Source organism: Ogataea haglerorum (assembly GCF_019207285.1).
Source record: "Ogataea haglerorum isolate 81-453-3 chromosome Unknown 81-453-3_NODE_2_length_903871_cov_94.662503, whole genome shotgun sequence".
NCBI lineage: Eukaryota > Fungi > Ascomycota > Pichiomycetes > Pichiales > Pichiaceae > Ogataea > Ogataea haglerorum.
Genome location: NW_025065152.1, coordinates 588,307 through 602,127, shown reverse-complemented (window position 1 = coordinate 602,127; position 13,821 = coordinate 588,307). Strand labels below are relative to the sequence as shown.

Here is a 13,821-nt window from a genome sequence, read left to right as displayed (position 1 = left end):
CCTATACTTATTTATACTTGCTCCTTGATTGGTTCAATGTTCCAAATATTGTCTGCATATTCTTCAATGCAACGGTCACTCGAGAAGAATCCCATGTTGGCAACTGAGATGATGGACTTTCTAGTCCAGTTGTCCTGATCTTTATATTCCTTATCAATCGTTCTTTGTGCCTCTAAGTAGCTTTCAAAGTCATCACTGACGAGGTAGTAGTCGCCGTGGAATTTCACGTTTTCCACAAGCGTGCGGTATTCTTCGTAGCTGCCAAATTTGCCTGACTCGATAGCATCAAACACTTGATTCAAAGAGTCGGGAATTGTTAAACGGCCCATGTTATGTTCGTGGCGAAGTTCATCCACATCCTCTGAAAGATTTCCGAACAAGAATATTTGGTCCTCTCCGATTTCTCTCGTAATTTCAACGTTGGCGCCGTCAACCGTACCAATGATGAGACCTCCGTTCAACACAAACTTCATATTCGAAGTTCCTGAAGCCTCTGTTCCTGCTGTCGAAATATGTTGAGAAATGTCGGAAGCTGGACAGATAGTCTCAGCCTTGGAAACGTTATAGTCGGGGATGAAAACCACCTTCAGTATATCACCGATATCTGGATCTGAATTGACAACGTCAGACACCGCGTTCACCAGCTTGATAATCTTTTTTGCGGCATAATATCCAGGAGCAGCCTTACCGCCGATAATACACACCTTTGCAGGCCACTTGGCGGCGCGTTCTTCTTTTGGAGTCGCCTTGATCTGTAGATATCTCCAGATCACACCAAAAATGTTGAGCTGTTGGCGTTTGTACTCGTGAATTCTCTTAACCTGTATGTCAAACATGCTATTCGGATTGACTTCAATTCCTGTCAGCGACTTGATCATATTGGTCAATCTAGCTTTGTTATACTTCTTGACTTCTACCCAAGCTTTCTTGAAATCCGAGTCCTCTAGGAAGTTTTGTAGCTCCTGGAGTTTCTCTAGCTTAGTGAGATAGCCATAGCCTCCCAGCTTTGAAGCAATAAGCTCGCTCAACCTGGGATTGGCTTGCATGAGCCATCTTCTAGGGGTGATACCATTTGTAACATTTGTGAAACGTTCTGAGCCATAGATCTTGACAAAGTCTTTGAAAATCGTGGTTTTGATAAGCTCGGAATGTAACTCGGCAACACCATTGACTCTGTGAGAGCCAATAATGGCTAGATGAGCCATACGAATGTTTTTTGGTGAAGACTCTTCAATCAAGGAAACTCTCGTCAGCAGGTCTCTCTCGTTAGGGAACTTTTTCTCCACCTCCTGCAAGAACTCGAAGTTCACCTGGTAGATGATTTCCAAATGTCTTGGCAGCAGGTTGGCAAATAGTTCCAAAGGCCATTTTTCCAGAGCTTCAGACATAACGGTATGGTTCGTGTAGCCAAACGTCCTTGTCACGATATCCCAAGCTTCACGCCAATCAACCTTCTGCAAGTCAACCAGGATCCGTTGCAACTCAACAACAGCAATTGTCGGATGTGTGTCGTTCAATTGAATTGAGACATAGTCGGGTAACTGTGAGAACGGTTTATTGGTTTTCAGGAACCGTCTCACAATGTCGTGCAAAGATGCTGCAACCCAGAAGTACTGCTGCTTCAAACGCAATTCTTTTCCTTGATAAAAGTTGTCGTTAGGATACAACACAGCTGTAATGGACTCTGCCCTTTGTTGCTGCGACACGGAATTGGTGTAGTCTCCTTGGTTGAATTTCTGGAAATCGAATTCCGTGGTTGGCTGGGATGACCACATTCTCAGGTTATTGACATTGCTAGTTTTGTATCCCGGAACAGGGAAATCATAGGCGACTGCCAGCACTCTCTCTCCCCCGTGCCATTGCTTGTATAGGGCACCTGTCTTCTCATCCTTTTCGGTAGAAACGTATCCATAGAAGTCCACCGGAATTCGGATCTCGGTGCGAGGAATCTCCCATGGATTTCCGAACTTCAACCAATAATCAGGGGCTTCAACCTGGTAGCCATCAACGATCTTCTGCGCAAAAATTCCGTAATTGTATCTCAAACCGTAACCCCAGCCTGGATAATTGCCGGTAGACAGAGAATCCACAAAGCAAGCAGCAAGTCTTCCTAGTCCTCCATTTCCAAGACCAGCATCTGGCTCCGTTTCAATAAGGTCTTCAAGACGGAATCCCAGCTCATTCGTGGACTTGTTGCACAAATCCTTTATCTCCAGGTTGATTATAGCGTTATCTAGAGCTCTGCCCATCAGAAACTCCAATGAGAAGTAATAGACGCGCTTCACCTGCTTCACAGTATGCAACTGTTGGGTTTTATTCCAGCGCAGGATGAGCTTGTCTCTGACAGAGCTCGATAAGGACTGGTATGCGGCCAAGTTGTCGCAGTTGTACATTGACCGCGCCAATGTGGTTTCTACATGGTCGATAAACCGTGCTTCCAGTTCCTCCGCAGACTCAAACTCCTTCGTTCCATATTTCTGCCACGCTTCGCGTGCTTTCAAAGGAATGGAGTTATCGATTGCTTTAATCTCCGTGGGCGTGAAACCAGTAAGCGACCTCTTATGGCCCTTTTCAGAACCACTTGAATAAAACATGATGTACTCTCTTATCGGACTAAAAGGAGTTCAATTGAGTACTTTACTTGTAGTTCTAACAGTTTATTACGTCCTCCTTGCTTTGGTGGGGTACAAAATATTACTGCTTAGCTGCTGCTCCCCCTTTATATATTATGGTTGCATCTTGGTTTTCACACACCTAAATCAGATGATCGGATAAAAAAGGAGTTAATGAATAGTGTATTCGGTTCAGATGACAGCAGGGGAAACGATCGTAGAGCCGGAGTATTTCTCTAGTCCTTCCCCAGAGTAGCTCGTTAGCGGGCTGATTTCAATTTCCGAGCCGCGCAGAGTAGCTCCCGCCTTTGCGAGCCAGCGTGCGCTTCTTTTGAGCAGATTTGCTTTGCATATTTCGGGATCATCGTTGGCGCTTCCTGGAGCATTTTTCAGAGGCGAAAATTCTTCGGCTCTGTCCACTTCTAAGCAGCCGAACTTATGCATCTCGACGCTGGAGAATACGTCAAAAATAAATTGTTCCAATTTAATCCCGTTTGGGTCGCTGGGTTCGATAATCTTTCCAGATCCCACATCCAAGCATGCTATTTTCTTTCTGGCAACGTGATAGGGCAAAAACTTTCGGTCAGAAATCCATTTTGGGATCATGTCCTGCAAAAATGCAACATTATAATAGTGGTTCACAATATTAGCTGCTCTGAAAAATAGCAGCCCTTGTGAGTCTCGTTTCTCCCTTAAGTCCTGACTAACTTCCGAGTATTCAATTACGGCGGGACGTTTGGTTTCTTCATCCATCACTATCAGCCCAACATTCTCATCAGCGCTTCGCTTACGAACCACCTTGGTAGCAATATTATACTTATTGCTAGAAGCATACCCGATAAAAACTGGATCTCCAACTTTGACAAGGACGTTGTCGACACAATACATGTGAATGTGCTCAATTCCTCGGTTCGCAAATTCTTGCAATAGCCCGTTCTCATAGATGGCCTTGTAAAGTCCCCCGTTTCCATCGGGACTCTCAACCAAGAGGCCTTTGGATTCCAACAACAGCTTGGTACCATCCAAAGAAACTGCAGGAAGCGTTCCCTGATCAAAAAAGATGACTTGCGAGGATTCCAGGCCAAAGTAAGCGTTCTTGATGAAAAACTCCTCAGTAGCTGCTCTAGTCGGTTTGGAGGTCATGATGTATAGGGGAATCACTTTTTTGGCGTTGGCCAGTTGTTGCAGTTTCTTCAACCTTTCTGCCTGAAGTTGGAACAGTGATTTTTGAGACGGCAGGCCAACATTGTAGCAGCCTTTTGGAGCCGTCGATCCAAGACGACTACCTTGTCCTCCAGCCATTAGAATAACTCCTACTTTTCCCTTGGCGATAAGGTCCAATCCTATATCGCTCCACTCTTTCAGAGTCTCTGAGGAGCTGTCTAGTGTTGAGGCACATGCCTGTGCCGGCAAAGGGGAAAACCGCCTGGATTTCGAAACCGACGAGCTATATCTAATCGCGTCCTGAACTTCTTGAAGATATTGTGCTGGATCGGGGATCTGTTTCAATTGAGACAAAAAACAATCCCGCTCACCATCCTTTAAATCCTCAAATGATGCAAAAAGATGCCCCTGGTTTGCCGAGACGTAGCGTTCCTGGATATCGGACATGAGATCAAAAACGTTTTTTGATCTGTTCCTGTTTATATTTTACTGTTTAGAAATAAATTATCGCATCTCTGCACCATTTAGTATTTAAGTTGTCGGAGGATAACCTCTGCCTCTCTTTTACCACTGATATAGGCCCCGTGAGCACCGGTGTGGCCTTCGTAGCAGTATGCTTCACCGGCAAACCGTAAGCCACGCACGCCCTCAATAAGACCGTCATTGACTAAGACATCACCCACTGCGTTTCCAGAAACAGAACCTCTACTGTAAGGATCGGAAGACCAGTTTGTAGAGAAGACAAGATTTGGCTTAGGGAGCTCACTTTGCTTTTTACCAGACAGTTTGGCGATAATAGGCTCAAGTAGCTTGGGGCCGTACTTTTCGACATTCTCCTCGAGCAAGCGAGATGCGGGAGCAGGGACCAGGAACATGAGTGCGGGAGCATTTTTCACAGTTTTCAGGTTTACAGCCAAAACGGGGAAATCAAATGCTTCTAGCTTGTCCGCCTCTACCTCAGTAAGCTTTTTGTTGTATTCTGGGGCTGGGATGTAGGTTGAAGTGGACACAGACTCATCAGGCTTGGGGATAATAACGAATTTTTCTGTCTCCGGCCAGAAAACCTCGTTGTATTCGTAGATCACCTTTCCGAGCGCGCAGAAGTGTGTTTTCGAGAAATTGTCGGTGATAATTCTGGGCAAGTCTGGGACAAACGTGATTGCCCCCTTGGCGTTAGGTTCCTCGATGCTTAGTTTCAACACGGACTGAGGAATGGTGACGACGACAAACTTAGAGTGAAAAGCTCTGCCGTCCTCAGAACTGACATTGTATCCGCTGTCTATCTGCTCAATCTTCTTCACAACGGTGTTGGTCAAGATCGAATCCTTAGGATACCCTTCAAGCTCGTTCTCCAATACTTTCTCGTAACCACCTGACACGAATGCATCTCTTCCGACGTACGGGGGGTTGGCCAGTCGGGCAGAAAACATATCCCATTGCATTCCATTTGGAATTTCTGTCACTCTGAGCAGCGACGGAGCCCATTTCTTCTGTTCGTCCGATAACGTGGGGGCCATTTTGGCCAGATATTCCGCGCAGGCTGTTTTCAAGTTCACGTCTTCCCCAGGTCTAGATTGGGCATATAATTTTATTTCCTCAACGATTGGACCAACATTTACAGTAAGGGGTCCTTCAGGTCCAATCACGGCCGCCGAGTTCTCATCAAAGAAGTACTCGACGTTTTTTTTCTGTAGAGCATTGTGGAAGAGCGGATTGCTTATGGTGGCATGAAACCAGCAGGCACCAATATCATAGCCGTACTTCGAATTTGGTGGGTGATAGGTGTACAGCCGTCCGCCAATTCTGTCCCGAGCTTCCAAAATCAGGGTGCTCAATCCCTTAGAGTGCAATTCTGTGGCTGCTTTAATGCCCGCAATTCCAGCACCGACAATCACAACGTCGACAGTCGTCATGTTCACTAAAGATAATCAGACTGAAAAATTGGCCCCGCCCGATAAATTTACTCTAAAGATCAGGATCCGAAAAATGCAATCTCTACCTTGAAATGCTCTAAATAAGGCTATACTTTTTCTGCGCTCAGGTCCGACTTGATTCGGAACGTTTGGCCTCTCCAGTCTATCCGTGATCCCAAAACAGCGACAACCCAGATTGGGAACGCCAACAACTCACGCAAAAACCAGTGGACAAAAAACCATCTGATGCTTTTATCACGGGTTTTCCGACTGTCGAGCTTGATGAAAAACGGCTCCTGCAGACCTCCACCGCGTACGCAATCAAAAAGATGCTGCAGTTGAATATAATCTGTTAGAAACCATGCAACGACGTGGAAGACAAAGTATGATTTCGAAAACAGAACGTTCTGAAAAATAACACCAACAGCAAAGCTGCCATACAGGCCGCAGAGAAAACACTCGGTCGTAGGCTCCAATAGTGTAGCGGTAAGGACCATGTATTTGCGGACCCTAAGCCATCTGATTCTTCGATAGCAGTAATCCCTCAAAGAGTTTGAGCCCCCAAGAGGCTGAACCACGCAATCACCTGTCATTCCTGTGCGACCCTGCCCATAATTCCACAAAGCAATGCCAATCATGTTATCCTCTCCGATGTATCTAGCAAAAAAGCGTATTCCCTGGCCGGGCTGCAAGCTGTAGTACTTTGCATCCTTGTGAATATCACCACTTTGTCCATTGGAGCTAGGCACCGTTGCAAGTTCTCCCATGCGAGAAACAGCCTCATCGAGATCCGAACGTCTGTACACGTTCGACTTTCCATTCACGCAGGGGGCAACAGCAAGCTCATTAAAGGAAACATAGAACTTCGAATGCGATGTGGCCAAAAAGAGCTCATCCAAATTGGCTCCTAGCGTAGCTGTCGGAAAACCTCCCAGTGACACGGCGAGCGGCGCGTGGTGAACCAGGTTGATTTTCCGCGAGGTCGGACTACCGTTGTTCAGTGACCGTGTCAGAGACACCACAGATCTTTGCAATGTATAAGGATGAGACCACACGTTGGAGTCCTGAATCCAAAGAATGTCATACTTTGCAGCTTTAAGTCCCTTGGCAAGGTTGTTAACCTTAGGATTCGGCCCATAGGTGTCCTTGGCACCTTGGTCTTGATCGATCATGAGCTTGGCATCCACATCCGGATACTGTGAAATTAATTCCTCGACCACCGGAATTGACGGATCGTCCTTGTCCTGGACACAGAAGATTATTTCCAGCTTTGTTTTGGGGTACTTTTGTTCGAACGAGGACCGGAGGCAGATTTCCAATTCTGGATCAACGCCCTTCAATGGCCTCAGAATGGTGACGCCTTCCAGTTCCGAGACTTTAATCTGGGAATCTATCTTCGACCGGGAACTTCGCGTGAATTTGAAAGTAATATGGAAAAAACCGTTGTAGGCCACGGCTATGACCACTAGATACCATACGAAGAAAACGTATGCAAGCAAGACTACCAGAACCGGTCTATCCACAGTCTCGTCATATCTGTTCATTGTTTAAAACGAGTGGACTCAAGCTTACTAATTGCCTCTCTAGATCATGAACCATCAACAGGTAGGGAAAAAAGAATAGTGAAAAAAAATGATCAGGTCTATCGGCGCGTCGAAATGGCACATGCGCAACCGCGCCGTGACACAAGGACGATCCCTAAAACTCATAGATAGCATCCAATTGCTCGCAGCATCAAGATCGGGAAGAGCGGAAAGTCAGTTTCGTTAGGATATTTTTATCTGCCGCATCTACGAGGTAAGATCCTGGACACCGAAAATAATTCTAAATAATCATAATTTTTCAAGTCAATTATTTCGTTTACGATGAGCGACAACCATGATCATAGATCCTATCTGCCACCTTCCCCGCTGTCACAGCCGTTGACGGGTTATGATAGAGACTGTGATACTCCAAAAGCTGCTCTGGCTCCTGTGCATCCCAAACCCGTGCGAGAGCCCTATTACAAGCGATTAAACACACCTCTTAATACCAGACCTGCTTCTCCATACACCTTGAATCCTCCTATAGATTCGGACGGTCTTTCGTGGCCTTCGCTGGGCGCTAGAGAGCGCATTGAATCCAACGAAGCGGAAGCCAAAGCCAGAGAGGATAGAATAGCAGAGGCCGTCAAGACGATTTTGACTGAGCTAGGAGAGGATGTTAACCGCGAGGGTCTTCTTGAGACCCCCCATCGGTATGCACGAGCCATGCTTTTCTTCACCAAGGGCTACGAGGAGAATATCAAAGACGTCATCAAACGTGCTGTTTTCGAAGAAGACCATGATGAAATGGTGATTGTCAAAGATATTGAAATCTACTCGCTATGTGAACACCACCTAGTTCCGTTCTTCGGCAAAGTCCATATTGGATACATTCCCAACAAGAAAGTGTTGGGGTTGAGCAAGCTTGCAAGACTGGCTGAAATGTACGCAAGACGATTCCAGGTCCAGGAAAGACTTACTAAGCAAATAGCTATTGCCTTGAGCGAGATTCTGCAACCAAGGGGAGTTGCCGTGGTTATAGAAGCCACCCATATGTGCATGGTGAGCCGTGGGGTGCAGAAAAGTGGAGCCATCACTTCTACCAGTTGTATGTTGGGATGCTTCCGTGCCCAGCAGAAGACCAGAGACGAGTTTCTTACACTTTTAGGAAGAAGGTAAAGTTTGACCGATTATATTATATGCCGTAATGTACACCCTTCATTTCTTTTTTTTCGAAAGACTCGAGCCTATAGTTATATTCACTTTTGGAGGAACCGGGAATCCAAACGATTTGCCAACTTTCACCAAGTCAAGCTTATCAACTTGGTACACCGTCTTGAGATGATGAGAGGCATATGCCTGCAAGTATGCCCGGTACCCATCTTTAGCAGATTGGTGGAGCCAGTAGTTGTTCTTGACAAGCTGCTCCAATTGGGACTGGACGTTGGCGATTTTGTTGGCTGGGAACTCATACTCATTGAGAGGCACTTTGGCGGCTTTCAGATATCTCAGGAATCCTAGCTCTGAAGGAGTCAAAAACATCAGCGATTTACCTTTTCCTTTGCTTCCTCTAGCAGTACGACCAACACGATGGATGTAATCACGAGGATCATCAGGTGGATCGAATTGGATAATCCAGTCGACCTCTGGAATATCAAGACCTCTAGCAGCAACATCCGTACAGATCAGGATTCCCTGTTTGGCGTTGCAAAATTCAAAGAACGTGTTGGTACGTTTTTGTTGCTTCTGTTTCCCGTGGAGATCTAAAACTGGTAAATCAATATAATTTAGAAGCTCACTGTAATATTTCACACAGTTACAAGATGACAGGAAAACAATAACCTTCTTCTTGAGATTCCGCTTGAGGAAGGAGAACAAAAGCAGGAATCGTTTGTCGCTGTCACAAACAACGTATCCCTGTTCAAGTCCATCGGCAGTTGAGGTCTCTCTATCCTGGTGAACGTTGATGTATAAAGGTGCCTTGTTGAGAGACACTCTAGCCAGATCCTCAACCTTGGTGGTCTGGGTTGCAGAAAACAGCATGGACTGTCTTTTTTCGTTAGGTAAGATCTTCACAATTTGTTTCATTTCATCCTCAAATCCAATTTCGAGAATTCTGTCCGCTTCGTCTATAATCAGTGTCTTCAAGTTCTTGAAAATGAATCCCTTCGTGTTTTGCAGATGATCCAGCAATCTTCCGGGAGTAGCAATGATCAGGTTTACACCTTTTGCTAACTTCTCGGCCTCTTGACGTCTGTTTGCACCACCAATAAGAATTCCTAAAGTCTGGGAATGGTGTGCCATTAGTTCACGAGCAACACCAAAGATCTGGAGAGCCAACTCTCTAGTTGGTGTAATGACAATGGCACCCGCTCCATTACGAGGCTTGAACTTGAGTGAGTACAAGAGTTCAATGGCGGGAATTAAGAAAGCGAGAGTCTTTCCCGAGCCTGTTTTGGCAGCTCCAAGCACATCTTTTCCGGCCAGAAGCGGTGGAATGGTTCTAGCTTGAACCTCAGTCATCTTTGTAAATCCCATGTCCTGTATCCCCTTCATAGTTGGCTCAGACAGATGAAGATCGGCAAATTCTTCAGGGTTTTCTTTGATTTGTGGTCTAGCAGAAGGATCAGTTTGTTCCTCTCCTTGTTCCTTTCCTTCTTCTTCTTCCTCTTCTTCTTCCTCCTCCTCTTCCTCCTCCTCTTCTTCTTCTTCCTCTTCTTCCTCTTCCCCAGATTCGCTGCTGTCGTTGCTTATCTCTTTGTCCTTTTCTTTCTCGCTTTCACTGTCTTTCTCTAGAAGCGCTTCCACATCATCATACTCGTTATTGATCTCAGTAACAAGAGAATCGGTGTTTTCCTCAACTTCCTCTTTCTCTATGCGTTGTCTTTTGGACTGCTGCGGGCTCTTGGCCACCTTTCTGTGAGAACGTTTACCCATCTAGATCAAAAGTTTTCTAGCTAAAAAAAATTTTTATTTCATGCATGCTTAGGTAATGGTAGCAGATCGACAAACAGGAATGAGATAAGTCGATCTAAGCAGTGGAGACAACTTATGGCGTGCGCGACAATTAAGTTAATAACATGCACTCTCAAAGGGTACATCGGGTGCAAAGGCATGAAGCGCAGCAGGTTTACCCTACTGATATCAGACCTATTCTCAAATTTAGAATCAGCAGGAGTTAAAAATCGAAAGTCAGTTTTATGCAACCAAACCTCCTCTGGCTTGAGATCAAACACGACAGTTAGTTTGTGCGACGTGAATAAACCCTGCACTGCTTTGAACAGCCTTCGACTGGCACTTTTTTCGAGCTCAGAGATTAGATAGCATTACAAGATTTTTGTCGTGTCTCATCAGCCACCTGCGCCACAAATAGCAAGATAACTATTTTCGGATCGAACTATATAAATAAAGAAGCAGCTCCATATTGCCCTTCTATCTATAATGTCCGAAAAGAAAACTTTTATTGTATGTGCAATTGACATAATCGAAATCGAAACTAATCAGCCAGGTCACCCTCAAGGAGAATTGCACAGATCCAGCAATTGCAAAGTAAGTAGCATCGTGATTTTGAACTAACTAACAATTCAAGGTTTAAGGAAGGAATTAAAGCCGTGGGAGGCGAGATTCAGCATGAATACTCACTAATCAAGGGCTTCTCGTAAGTAGGAAAGATGCTTGACTAACATACAGTGTCAAATTGCCATCAATGCATGCCGACTCTCTGCTGCACAAGAACGAAAACGTTGCTACCGTGGAGGAAGATCAACAGGTTCACACGCAGTAGGCATTCACGAACTTTTGATTAGCCTCTGCGGCTCAAATCTGTTTTAAAACACTGACTCAGTATTATTGTTCTTTGGCTATACGTACTTACATAATCATATATCTTGACTTGACTAGATTAATTAAATTAATTAATTTGTGACTCTTCGCGAGCTGTTTCCCCGCGGTGATCGCCGGCAGCGTTCTCCTATAATTTAAATACGTATTACTCTCGGTGATTTTTTTTGGCTTAACAGATTCATTTTCCATCTTCTGTTCAAATATTAAATGGCTGACGTTGTACTAGGTGCCCAGTGGGGTGATGAAGGAAAAGGTAAATTGGTGGACATCCTTTGTGACGACATCGAGGTTTGTGCGAGATGCCAAGGAGGAAACAACGCGGGTCACACTATTGTTGTTGGAGACAAGAAGTACGATTTCCACATGCTCCCGTCCGGACTTGTGAATCCCAACTGCGTCAACCTGGTTGGATCTGGTGTCGTTGTGCACGTCCCATCGTTTCTGGAGGAGCTAAGCAAAATCGAAGCGCAAGGTCTCGACTGCAAAAACCGTCTTTTCCTATCTTCTAGAGCGCACTTGGTGTTCGACTTCCACCAACGTGTTGATAAACTTAGAGAGGCAGAACTGTCCACCAATAAGAAATCCATTGGTACCACTGGTAAAGGAATCGGGCCAACGTATTCCACGAAAGTGTCCAGATCTGGAATTAGAGTTCACCATCTAGTTAGTGACGAGCCAGATTCGTGGAACGAGTTCGAAACTAGATTGAGAAGACTCGTGGATACTCGATTCAAAAGATACGGCGAGTTCGACTTTGATGTGGAAGCAGAGATTGTCAAATACAAGGATCTGCGCGAAAAGATTAAGCCCTTCGTGGTGGACTCTGTCCAGTTCATGCACGAGGCCCTTGAAAAAAAAAAGAAGATCCTTATCGAGGGTGCGAACGCTTTGATGTTGGACATTGACTTTGGAACATATCCTTATGTAACGTCTTCCAATACCGGCATTGGCGGTGTGCTGACAGGGCTTGGAATTCCTCCTCAGAGCATCAAGAACATCTATGGTGTGGTCAAGGCATACACCACCAGAGTTGGCGAAGGACCATTTCCTACCGAACAGCTGAACGAGGTCGGCGAGAAGCTGCAGGATATCGGCCGCGAGTACGGAGTGACGACTGGACGGAAGAGAAGATGCGGATGGCTGGATCTCGTGGTGGTCAAGTACTCGTGTCTCATTAACGGATACACTTCCTTGAACGTCACGAAGCTAGACGTGTTGGACACTTTTAAGGAGATCAAGATTGCTGTTGGATACAGCTACAAGGGCAAAAAGCTCGAATCTTTCCCCGAAGACTTGTACGTTCTGGAGAAAGTCGATGTCGAGTATGTCACTCTCCCGGGCTGGAACCAGGACATCACCACGGTAAAGACCTACGAGGCCCTGCCAGATAATGCCAAGAGGTACCTCGACTTCATCGCGGACTTTTTGGGCGTTCCTGTCCAGTGGGTCGGAACTGGTCCAGGTAGAGCTAGCATGTTGGAGAAGCGTTCGTAAGGGGAATCTAACGGCTGTCTAGACAATTGATATACGAGAATAATTTTTTTGCTTCCAGTCACGTGATGACACATAATAGAGATAGTTGGAATTGCTCAATTGTAACAGCCACGATTAAACCACGGGCAGATCGGCCTCAGTTATGTTTGTTGTCGCAACTCTTTAGCTAAAATTCCCCTTGATTGAGCCGGTTTCCTTCATTTCGTTATAGAATGGTACAACCATGAGCGATCAGTCATCAGATATTCAGAGATTCCTGATCGAGCTAATCAACTCATCAAAGCCGAAGGTCTCGCCTAACCGGGCCATCAGGTTCCCCGCCGAGCCCATGACCGATGAGGATCTGGAATTTTTCAAACTTGCCAACGAAGTGGTCAAGAAGCATCAGTACCGTATAGACCCGACCATTAGAGACATCTTGAACAGGCTTCAATATGAGCACTCGCCACACGGGGGTCTACCTATCGCGAGAGAGTATTTGGGCGCGCAGGCAAACGGGCTCATTGGCCAGCGCGAGCTCCCCTCGGCTGCAGAGATGGAACCCAGAGGAAGCCGTAGTTCGGAGATGTTCCCTCACTTGGACCAAGATGTTTTCAAGCGCCAACAGCAGTACCATAACGGACAGGTGGGCTCCTCTTTGTACGCACAACGAGCGCAATCGCAGAATACAGAACTTATTAGCCAACTAGCTGCAAGTATCAAGAGCATGGACCCTGTGGCACAACAGGAGCTGCTGCAGAGGCTCTCTGGCGCGCTGTCTACAGACGGGTCATCACAGTCGCCTAGCTCATCATCTACGCATCCGCAACAACTACCACTGCTCCAGGGGCTAGGCTTCCTGGGGACAGCTCAAAACACGAGGGACAACGAACGGGTTCCGAATCCCAACCACTCTACGGCGACAACCCCCGAGCCACAGCCAAAAAGTCATGTTTGTGGGACATGCGCCATGACGTTCAAGCGCTCGTCGGACCTCAAGAGACACGAGAAGATTCACTTGGAGGTGCCTCCAAACATCTGTCCGCAGTGTCAGAAAGGGTTTGCTCGCAAAGACGCATTGAAACGACACATAGACACGCTGACATGCAGGCGCAACAGAGAGCGTTTATTGTCGAAGCTTAACGAGGAGAGCGTGAGCGATTCCGAGTGAGCCTGTGTATAGTATTCGATTCATAAGCAGAGCTTTAGTAATCGCGATTTTATCCAGGGCTGCGTAACCGCTTGTCAGCTCGTCGAAAAATGTCGATTTGGAAAAAAAAAATGAAAAATTCG

The 13,821-nt window shown here is 46.0% G+C and overlaps 8 protein-coding genes across 8 annotated transcripts; 3 read left to right on the top strand and 5 right to left on the bottom strand.

Moving 5' to 3' along the window:
* Nucleotides 1-11: 11 nt before the first annotated feature.
* On the bottom strand, nucleotides 12-2,594 carry KL911_000928 (uncharacterized protein; the record flags this gene model as incomplete). Its single annotated transcript, XM_043201236.1, has 1 exon — nucleotides 12-2,594. The coding sequence occupies one exon, from the start codon at nucleotides 2,592-2,594 to the stop codon at nucleotides 12-14; it is 2,583 nt and encodes an 860-aa protein (XP_043056492.1).
* Nucleotides 2,595-2,804: 210 nt separating this feature from the next.
* KL911_000927 (uncharacterized protein) lies at nucleotides 2,805-4,223 on the bottom strand (the record flags this gene model as incomplete). Its single annotated transcript, XM_043201235.1, has 1 exon — nucleotides 2,805-4,223. The coding sequence occupies one exon, from the start codon at nucleotides 4,221-4,223 to the stop codon at nucleotides 2,805-2,807; it is 1,419 nt and encodes a 472-aa protein (XP_043056491.1).
* Nucleotides 4,224-4,300: 77 nt separating this feature from the next.
* On the bottom strand, nucleotides 4,301-5,689 carry KL911_000926 (uncharacterized protein; the record flags this gene model as incomplete). Its single annotated transcript, XM_043201234.1, has 1 exon — nucleotides 4,301-5,689. The coding sequence occupies one exon, from the start codon at nucleotides 5,687-5,689 to the stop codon at nucleotides 4,301-4,303; it is 1,389 nt and encodes a 462-aa protein (XP_043056490.1).
* A 107-nt stretch (nucleotides 5,690-5,796) lies between these two features.
* KL911_000925 (uncharacterized protein) lies at nucleotides 5,797-7,233 on the bottom strand (the record flags this gene model as incomplete). Its single annotated transcript, XM_043201233.1, has 1 exon — nucleotides 5,797-7,233. One exon carries the CDS (start codon nucleotides 7,231-7,233, stop codon nucleotides 5,797-5,799), a length of 1,437 nt encoding a protein of 478 aa, XP_043056489.1.
* Nucleotides 7,234-7,554: 321 nt separating this feature from the next.
* On the top strand, nucleotides 7,555-8,391 carry KL911_000924 (uncharacterized protein; the record flags this gene model as incomplete). The annotated part of the gene is made up of 1 exon (XM_043201232.1): nucleotides 7,555-8,391. The coding sequence occupies one exon, from the start codon at nucleotides 7,555-7,557 to the stop codon at nucleotides 8,389-8,391; it is 837 nt and encodes a 278-aa protein (XP_043056488.1).
* Nucleotides 8,392-8,430: 39 nt separating this feature from the next.
* KL911_000923 (uncharacterized protein) lies at nucleotides 8,431-10,149 on the bottom strand (the record flags this gene model as incomplete). Its single annotated transcript, XM_043201231.1, has 1 exon — nucleotides 8,431-10,149. One exon carries the CDS (start codon nucleotides 10,147-10,149, stop codon nucleotides 8,431-8,433), a length of 1,719 nt encoding a protein of 572 aa, XP_043056487.1.
* A 1,113-nt stretch (nucleotides 10,150-11,262) lies between these two features.
* On the top strand, nucleotides 11,263-12,549 carry KL911_000922 (uncharacterized protein; the record flags this gene model as incomplete). The annotated part of the gene is made up of 1 exon (XM_043201230.1): nucleotides 11,263-12,549. One exon carries the CDS (start codon nucleotides 11,263-11,265, stop codon nucleotides 12,547-12,549), a length of 1,287 nt encoding a protein of 428 aa, XP_043056486.1.
* Nucleotides 12,550-12,772: 223 nt separating this feature from the next.
* KL911_000921 (uncharacterized protein) lies at nucleotides 12,773-13,699 on the top strand (the record flags this gene model as incomplete). The annotated part of the gene is made up of 1 exon (XM_043201229.1): nucleotides 12,773-13,699. One exon carries the CDS (start codon nucleotides 12,773-12,775, stop codon nucleotides 13,697-13,699), a length of 927 nt encoding a protein of 308 aa, XP_043056485.1.
* Between the last annotated feature and the right edge of the window lie 122 nt (nucleotides 13,700-13,821).